Genomic DNA, 10,007 nt, shown 5'->3' with positions numbered 1-10,007 from the left:
TTTATCAATGCACAAGGCGAGACCCAGATGCTGACACAGGAGGCAGATGGTTGGAGTCTTACAATGTTTAATAATCCATCGGGGTAGGCAAGAGAATGGCCGTGGATAGGCAAAAAGGTCAAAACCAGATCAGAGTCCAGGAGGTACAGAGTGGCAGTGAGGCTCATGGTCAGGCAGGCAGATACAGAGTCCAGAAACAGGCAAGGGTCAAAACCGGGAGGACTAGAAAAAAGAATAGCAAAAGGAGTACGGGAAAACCACACTGGTTGACTTGACTAAACATACAAGACAAACTGGCACAGAGCGACAGGAAACACAGGGATAAATACACTTGGGAAAATAAGCGACACCTGGAGGGGGTGGAGACAATCACAGGAACAGGTGAAACAGATCAGGGCTTGACAACTTTATAAACTTGATCTCCACTATAAAAAGCATCTTGACATTATCTCACATTTCTTTTAGACTAACATTTAGTTTTCAACTGCAGAGATTTGAATAAACTTTGTTGTCTGTCTCTGACATTTGCAACATTGTTTCAATATTCAAATTATATTCCCAGATGTCCCATAGTAACAGTGGTGGAAAAAGAACCCAATTGTCGTCGTACTTGAGTAAAAGTAACGATACCTTAATAGAAATTATTCAAGTAAAAGTGAAAGTCACCCAGTAACATCCTACTTGGGTAAAAGTCTAAAAGTATTTGGTTTTAAATATACTTAAGTATCAAAAGTAAATGGAATTGCTAAAATATACTTAACTATCAAAAGGAAAAGTATGAATCATTTCACATTCCTTATATTGAGCAAACCAGATGGCACCATTTTTTTTATTATTTTTTTTATGTATGGCTAGCCAGGGGCACACTCCAACACATTTATTTACAAACGAAGTATGTGTTTAGAGAGTCCGCCAGATCAGAGGCAGTAGGGGTGACCAGGGATGTTGTCTTGATAAGTGTGTGAATTAGACCATTTTCCTGTCCTGTTAAGCATTCAAAATGTGACAAATACTTTTGCGTGTCAGGGGAAATGTATGGAGTAAAAAATACATTAATTTCCTTAAGAATGTAGTGAAGTAAAAGTTGTCAAAATATAAATTGTACAGATACCCACCCAAAAAAACTTAAGCAGTACTTTAAAGTATTTTTACTTAAGTACTTTACGCCGTTGAATACCCTTTCCCCTTTTTTTACGCTGAAGGAGAAAAACGGAAACAAAAAGATCGGGTAAGAGCATCACTTAGTGGTGGAAATAAGAAAGACAGGCTGGCCCTTTGCAACAGACTCGACTACTTCACAGCAACAGTCTCGACCAACAACCAGCATGGCTACTGCGTCTGGGAGCACTTGTCAAGAAGGAGAAAGGAGTGAATGCGACGATGGAGGAGGCGACGACACTCGCGACTCAGCACAAGAGACTACTTCGGGAAATGCTTCGCAGAAGAAACCCGTTTGTCTCATAGTGCTTGGCATGGCAGGGTCTGGAAAAACAACTTTTGTGCAGGTAAGCTAAAACGAGCTAATGTTGGCTAACTAACTGTTCGCACTATAGTAGCTAGGTAAGTTAGCTAGCTAACGTTACCAGTTCGGTGTATGAGACATAGTTATGCTAGCTCAACCAAACTAAGCTACTTGTATTCTGGAATTTAGTATTTTTCTTCTTTGCCATTTAGTCAAGCAGTTTGGAAGCGGTAACGTTATATATTAGCTAAGTCACGGCCATCTGGGTTCTAACTTAGCTACCTATGCTAACGTTACCTAGCTAGAGCTGACGTTGTTGATGTTTCTTCTCAGCGACTCAATGCTCATCTTCACACCAAGAAGTCTCCTCCATATGTTATCAACCTAGACCCTGCAGTGCACGAAGTTCCTTTCCCAGCCAACATCGGTAAGAAATCATTCAGACCACCATGCATAACCATGCATGTGTCTGGCATCATGCTGATACTGTAATACTTCTTGCCAATCATTAATTTGTTGAATGTTCACAAAGGTATGTTTTTTTCCCCTTGGTATTCTATTGATAGAATTCAAGAATTGTAAATATGTTGATATCCCACGACACTATTATTGTATTAGCTAGCTATCATGGCTAATAAGTAACTGAAAGCTGCTTATTGTCCCCTTGTAGATATCCGTGACACAGTGAATTATAAAGAAGTGATGAAGCAATATGGCCTAGGTCCTAATGGAGGAATCGTCACCTCGTTGAATCTCTTTGCTACGAGGTTTGATCAGGTAGGCCCAACTCTTTTTCCTTTATAACAGGACGTGTATTTGACACCTCGACTGTCCATTAGATGTCACTATTATTGCTTGCACAATTTGGATATTATGAATCAAAATCTCCCGTTTTGCCTTCTCAGGTCATGAAATTCATTGAGAAGAAACAGTACAATCACCAGTAAGTATATATTTTTTAATCTGAAAGTTAGTGGATGTACTCCTGGTAAGCATAGAAGAAGCATAGTTAGTACAGCATTGTATTGTTTTGCCATCCCCTCTTCTGGTGCATACCTACCTGGCCTAACCTTTGACCTATGTCTACAGATATGTGTTGATTGACACTCCTGGACAGATAGAAGTGTTCACCTGGTCAGCGTCTGGAACCATCATCACTGAAACTCTGGTGTGTAGTAGTAATGTGTTATAACATTTAGGCCTAAAGATATGACTAGATGCAACATAATTGTGATCTATTTGGTGTCTGTGTGAATGTGTTTCCAGGCCTCTTCCTTCCCCTGTGTGGTGGTCTACGTGATGGACACGTCTCGCAGCGTCAACCCAGTCACCTTCATGTCCAACATGCTCTACGCCTGCAGGTCTGACACTGAAGGGAGCACTAGCTACTTTCCGATGGTCAAATAAAACTACAAATTGGTTCGAACAAATTGAATATTTTACATATAGGCAATAAAGAACTAGTGTGGTGCTTTTGCTTGTTCACTTTGACTGTGTGTCCCCTACCCCCCAGCATTCTGTACAAGACAAAGCTGCCCTTCATTGTCATCATGAACAAGGTAGGAAATGATTGGAACACTTTCATCAAACCACTTTAACTTGGTAACAGTGAATTACTGAATGGGGGGGGGGAAAACTATAGGTCTGTAGTCGTAAGTGTTGACATGCTCAAAGGAAATATGTTTTTTGGGAGGGGATAATAATACAGAGATAACAAACCACAGATTTTGGTAGATGTCTGTGTTGTGTGGTTTCAGACAGACATAATCGACCACAGCTTTGCGGTGGAGTGGATGCAGGACTTTGAGGTGTTCCAGGATGCTCTGAACCAGGAGACGTCCTACGTCAGCAACCTGACGCGCTCCATGAGCCTTGTGCTGGACGAGTTCTACACCAACTTACGGGTATGTGACTTTCAATACCTTATGCTATTTCAGTGCACACTTCTGAGAACTGTATGTAGTATTATTTGTGTGTGATCTGCGTGTGTGTATGTGAGACAACATTCCATGAGTTTTGTTGGACTTTTACATCAACCTATGGGGAAGTGTTTCTGTGAATTTGAGAGACGGTTTATCCAGTGTTCCCTCTGATCGGTCACGTCTGTGTTTCATGTGCAGGTTGTGGGTGTGTCTGCAGTCACAGGCAGCGGATTGGACGAGTTCTTTGTTCAGGTGGCAGAGGCCGCAAAGGAGTACGAGACGTGAGTGAGGGTGCTGCTCTGCAAACACGCACACCACTGTCTGTAATATTTGTATGAAAATGAATTGTTTTGTGTTATTCAGGGATTATCGTCCTGAATATGAAAGACTTCATAAAGAACTGGTGAGTGTTTTAAATACCAATGCTACGTCTGTGCACAATACTGAGAACATCTGTATGTACGTTTGCCAGTGTGTGTGTGTGCACGGGACATCTGTCTGTCATTCTCTGATGTTCCTGGTATGCCCTCCAGGCCGATGCTCAGAGCAGGAAGCAGCAGGAGCAGATGGAGCATTTACGGAAGGACATGGGAGCTGTTGCCATGGAGACGACCTCACGGACAGGTGTGTGTCCATGTTTGTGTGCCTGTGAGAGTGACCCCCGATGCATTACGTGCTTGATTGTGTGAGTGTAAGAGAGATCCCATGTTGTGTATTATATGCTTGGATCAGGTACATGAGACAGGTGTTCTGTGAAATAAATAATGAAATGTCACTTCCTGTCCTCCTGAGGAAGATGTGGCGGGCCGAAGTGATCTCATCTTCAACCGTGGTAACCCTGATGAGGATGAGGAAGAGGGGGAGGACAGCGACACGGATGACATAGATCACAACGGTAAGGGGAGAAACTTTTTGAGTGGCCTCAATGTGCTATCATTGATTTAACCCATAACATCAAATCACCTTGCATTCCTAACAACAAGCCTAATCATGATTCGTGAATGATTCTAGCGTGGAAAGCGAAGATTTGTTACAAAAATATGATCAAACACACAAAAATACTGGCAATATAAGTTCCCTTGTTGACTTAACATATCATCCCTTTCAGTGACTGAGGAGAGCAAGGAGGGTACAGCCTTCGGGAACTTCCTGAAGGAGAGGAAAGAAGTGGTGCAGGTACGAAATAGAAAGTCTCAATGACGTCTGGAGGACCCTGTAAGGATGCCACTTTAGATTATGAAGATACACCTAGGTGTGTTGGCTACTGGGACTTCTATCCCTACCTGCATGCCTACTGGTCCCCTGTTCAGAAGTGCTGAACTTCATTGGACTGATGCAGTGTTGCAGTTCAACTCTGACTTGACAATTAATATTCTTCCTTGTGAATGCAAGTGTTATGTAGGTTTTTTGTTTGATCTTACTAATGGCAACTTATCAAGTTAAGGACTATTTTTGCATACGGGTTGGAAAAAGTGAACCACTTTTTTTCCTATTTCTTTGTCAGAAGCTCGAGACTCATTTTGTTTATAAGGGAGGGTTATTGAGGTAATGGCTGATGGAATAATGTACTTGTATCCGATACATTTTTTTTATCCTAAGTTGTTTTATTGCATATTGTTTGTAAGTTCATTCTATGAAGCTTTTCCTTCAGTGGAAAATCACATCTGTAAGTCATTCCTATCTGGGAATGCTCTTTAACAGTCACATAGTCCTGGAAGTGTATATTTTTGTATCACAATGTAACAGTTTTGTTTTCTGTTTTAGTGCAAATGTGCTCATGTTTGTTAAAGTCCTGTAGTGTTTCTCTCGATCATTTTTAAAGCTAAATAAATTGGTTATGAATGTGTTCAGCCTAGTCGTGTGTGGCTTCGTGATGCACACTGCCATATGTGAATGAAACTATGGGATGAGGGGGTGGATAGCCAGAATATTCTGGATTCTACGCCTTCTCACCATCTGGCCTAAGAATCAAACTGGCATTCACAAATACAGCAGAATGGTATTCTGTGAAGACTGAAAATACAGTATTTATTTTACCTTGCTGCAGATGGGTATGGCATCATTCGCCTACAGAATGACTGCATATGAGTTTACAGATAAAAACATTTGTTAGAGGGGAAATTCACTCATTTTTACGTGGTCTTATTTTTACTCTTTCTGTGCTTGAAGGTGATAGCACCCAAAAAAACATCTCCATATTTTGTCTCGTTACAGAGTCATCACTTGCCATAGACTACAATGCATTATGAAAATGTGTCTAGGCATGTTATATAAAATGCTGAAACACGCCAAACCATATGTTATTACATCAGAATGGCATTCTGGGTTTTGTTTCTGTGCTACATTTATTTAGATTTTTTTTTAATGTTCCACTGTCCCATAAATGCATATTTTAGTAGTTTTAAATGACATCATTCAAACAAGGATGTCCTGAGACATTATGCAGAATGAGATTCTGATGTATTATGAGTTGTTTTATAACATGCTTTACACACATTTGTATAATGCATTGTAGTACATGGCAAGTGATCACTCAGCAAAATGTCGCAATCAATTTTCTCTTGTCTAAACAAAATATCGTATAACAGTTTGGGGGGGGGGGGATCAATTCCAAGCACAGAAAGAATGAAAATAAGGCCACATGTAAAAATGGGTGAGCTTTCCCTTCAATGCTTTGCATCGCTGAGTCCTCTTGTCCCAAGTCACTTACCCTTCATTCGGCCCTAACCACTCAATGTTTACAGATCTGTACGGTAGATGCAGATTTCATCTGCTCTGATAGCTGCTGCTGTGGCTGCTTATTGTATGTTCCTGCTATATGTGTAATGCAAATGCATGAGTCATGCCTGCTGAGTCGTGTTTGCAGCAGCACAGAAATCCCAACAGATACAGAGGAGTATTTTATTACCGTTCTCAGTCTTAATGGCCAACGTTTCCCTCCATTTGTTCAAGATGAGTGGGTCTTACCACACAGATTCACATAAACACAAACCGTGTCTCTGATGAGATGAAAGTGTTGTCGCGGCAACACAAACAATGGCAGCAGCCAGACGCCTCCTGTGTCGCTGTGTTCTTCAGTGATGGTGACTCACTTCCGCGATGGCATTTACAAGAACATTCACACACCCTCTGCGCCCCTCCTCTCAGCCCGTGGGCTAGAAATGTCGCCAGACACACAAGGAACAAATAGGATCTCTTGAGCGGGAGAGGAATTCACAGCTCAGTGGGAAAGTGTCAATTACATATCTACAGTAAAAAGCAGAATAATGTGTCAAAGTTGAACACAAGTATGAGAAGAATGTTATAACTACAATTGAGAAATCACATTTTCATGCAACTGAACTCTGGGAGGTAGTGAATAAGGTCAAATGTCATGATCTTTTGTGCAAATCATGGCTGATTTATCTTTTTCATGCAATATCATATCTGACGTTTTAGTAGACGCTCTTATCCAGAGCGACTTACCGGAGCAATTAGGGTTAAGTGTTTTGCTCCATGGCTCGTCGACAGATTTTTCACCTAGTCGGCTTGAGGATTCAAACCAGCGACCTTTCAGTTACTGGTCCAATGCTCTTAACCACTAGGCTACCTGCTGCTTTTCATTAGCTGTGACTTGATACATTTACCGACCTTCATGTTTCCTTTCTCACATCATAACAAAGACCTAACCTTAATGAAACGTTGTTTTCATTCAAGAGGATCTGTGGTGTCCAAGTCCAATGACGACATGCATTCTTCAAGATGACATCATTATATGGGCGTGCAGGCATATTAGAAAAGATTAAATAAGAAACTGATTTCATCTGATTTATTGTTAGGGTAACTTTGGTCCAGCAGTCTCGCTTAGCAGGATGACTCATGCCGCCATTACAACATTGAGTCTTGTTCTTATGACGTCATCCTCTGGGCTTGATGTGAGGAGGGTAAGTGGATTCAGGATGTGTGCTGCCCCTCTGGAATACAGCATGATGTCATTCTTACTGTATCTGATGGACATAAAATAAATGCTAGGGATTACTGACAATGGCATAAACATTTGCATACATTCTGCTTGGTCTCATTGTGTTCCATTCTCTTCAACTCCTTCCTGCCCTAAGGTCTTTCAAATGGTAATTTGATTGATTGATTGAAACCCTGAATTCTAATATCACTACAGAGGCTGTATAATGAGCAAGAGAGAGGAATGACGACAGGGTGTAATGAATAATGGATGGTGCTGTTTGGTATGGGTGAGTGGTCAACAGCACAGGACAGACGCAGTGAGCTCATCCCACTGCACAGAGGCTCAATGCAGACCTTCAAGCCCACCACCCCAACTCCCCAAACAGCACCTAGACATTTGCTGCAGCCCTACAAGCCCCCACCCCAACTCCCCAAACAGCACCTAGAGATTTGCTGCAGATCTGCAAGCCCCCACCCCAACTCCCCAAATAGCACCTAGAGATTTGCTGCAGCCCTACAAGCCCTCACACCAACTCCCCAAACAGCACCTAGAGATTTGCTGCAGCCCTACAAGCCCCCACCTCAACTCCCCAAACAGCACCTAGAGATTTGCTGCAGCCCTACAAGCCCCCACCCCAACTCCCCAAACAGCACCTAGAGATTTGCTGCAGCCCTACAAGCCCCCACCTGCACACACACACACACACAATTTAACATTTTTATTATTAAGTCTGTCACAAGAGTCTATGTCCCACCATACTAAGGTAAATTAATAGCTTTACCGTAAACCAATGTCACTATGTGCCAACCCCTTACAAACAGATTGTAGTACTGCAAACCTGTATCCCCCCTCCCCCTCACAACACCTATAGATACAGTGAGGGAAAAAAGTATTTGATCCCCTGCTGATTTTGTACATTTACCCACTGACAAAGAAATGATCAGTCTATAATTTTAATGGTAGGTTTATTTGAACAGTGAGAGACAGAATAACAACAAAAAAATCCAGAAAAACGCATGTAAAAAATGTTATAAAAAGTCATTTGCATTTTAATGAGGGAAATACGTTTTTGACCCCTTTGCAAAACATGACTTAGTACTTGGTGGCAAAACCCTTGTTGGCAATCACAGAGGTCAGACGTTTCTTGTAGTTGGCCACCAGGTTTGCGCACATCTCAGGAGGGATTTTGTCCCACTCCTCTTTGCAGATCTTCTCCAAGTCATTAAGGTTTTGAGGCTGACGTTTGGCAACTCGAACCTTCAGCTCCCTCCACAGATTTTCTATGGGATTAAGGTCTGGAGACTGGCTAGGCCACTCCAGGACCTTAATGTGCTTCATCTTGAGCCACTCCTTTGTTGCCTTGGCCGTTTGTTTTGGGTCATTGTAATGCAGGAATACCCATCCACGACCCATTTTCAATGCCCTGGCTGAGAGAAGGAGGTTCTCACCCAAGATTTGACGGTACATGACCCCGTCCATCGTCCCTTTGATGCGGTGAAGTTGTCCTGTCCCCTTAGCAGAAAAACACCCCCAAAGCATAATGTTTCCACCTCCATGTTTGACGGTGGGGATGGTGTTCTTGGGGTCATAGGCAGCCTCCAAACACGGCGAGTTGAGTTGATGCCAAAGAGCTCCATTTTGGTCTCATTTGACCGCAGCACTTTCACCCAGTTGTCCTCTGAATCATTCAGATGTTCATTGGCAAACTTCAGACGGGCATGTATATGTGCTTTCTTGAGCAGGGGGACCTTGCGGGCGCTGCAAGATTTCAGTCCTTCACGGCGTAGTGGGTTACCAATTGTTTTCTTGGTGACTGTGGTCCCAGCTGCCTTGAGATCATTGACAAGATCCTCCCGTGTAGTACTGGGCTGATTCCTCACCATTCTCATGATCATTGCAACTCCACGAGGTGAGATCTTGCATGGAGCCCCAGACCAAGGGAGATTGACAGTTCTTTTGTGTTTCTTCCATTTGCAAATAATCGCACCAACTGTTGTCACCTTCTCACCAAGCTGCTTGGCGATGGTCTTCTAGCCCATTCCAGCCTTGTGTATGTCTACAATCTTGTCCCTGACATCCTTGGAGAGCTCTTTGGTCTTGGCCATGGTGGAGAGTTTGGAATCTGATTGATTGATTGCTTCTGTGGACAGGTGTCTTTTATACAGGTAACAAGCTGAGATTAGGAGCACTCCCTTTAAGAGTGTGCTCCTAATCTCAGCTCATTACCTGTATAAAAGACACCTGGGAGCCAGAAATCTTTCTGATTGAGAGGGGGTCAAATACTTATTTCCCTCATTAAAATGCAAATCCATTTATAACATTTTTGACATGCGTTTTTCTGGATTTTTTTGTTGTTCTTCTGTCCCTCACTGTTCAAATAAACCTACCATTAAAATGATTGACTGATAATTTCTTTGTCAGTGGGCAAACGTACAAAATCAGCAGGTGATCAAATACTTTTTTCCCTCACTGTACACTGTAAAACCATGTGTGTGTGTCCCCTCCCCCTCACAACACCTATAGATATACTGTAAAACCATGTGTGTGTCCCCTCCCCCCTCACAACACCTATAGATATACTGCAAAACCATGTGCGTGTCCCCTCCCCCTCACAACACCTATAGATATACTGTAAAACCATGTGTGTCCCCCCTCCCCCTCACAACACCTATAGATATAC

General features: G+C 42.4%; 1 protein-coding gene across 1 annotated transcript; it reads left to right on the top strand.

Moving 5' to 3' along the window:
• Nucleotides 1–1,246: 1,246 nt before the first annotated feature.
• Nucleotides 1,247–5,230, top strand: gpn1 (GPN-loop GTPase 1). The gene is made up of 13 exons (XM_014193502.3): nt 1,247–1,505; nt 1,796–1,889; nt 2,133–2,239; nt 2,368–2,405; nt 2,552–2,630; nt 2,729–2,823; nt 2,976–3,021; nt 3,220–3,366; nt 3,583–3,665; nt 3,748–3,787; nt 3,918–4,008; nt 4,181–4,279; nt 4,493–5,230. Exons 1-13 carry the CDS (start codon nt 1,326–1,328, stop codon nt 4,582–4,584), a joined length of 1,191 nt encoding a protein of 396 aa, XP_014048977.1. The 5' UTR covers nt 1,247–1,325; the 3' UTR covers nt 4,585–5,230.
• The last annotated feature ends 4,777 nt before the right edge of the window (nt 5,231–10,007 follow it).

This window comes from Salmo salar, chromosome 01, assembly GCF_965601325.2.
Source record: "Salmo salar chromosome 01, fSalSal1, whole genome shotgun sequence".
NCBI lineage: Eukaryota > Metazoa > Chordata > Actinopteri > Salmoniformes > Salmonidae > Salmo > Salmo salar.
The sequence above is the reverse complement of the archived record's forward strand: the minus strand, read 5'-3'. Positions and strand labels throughout refer to the sequence as shown.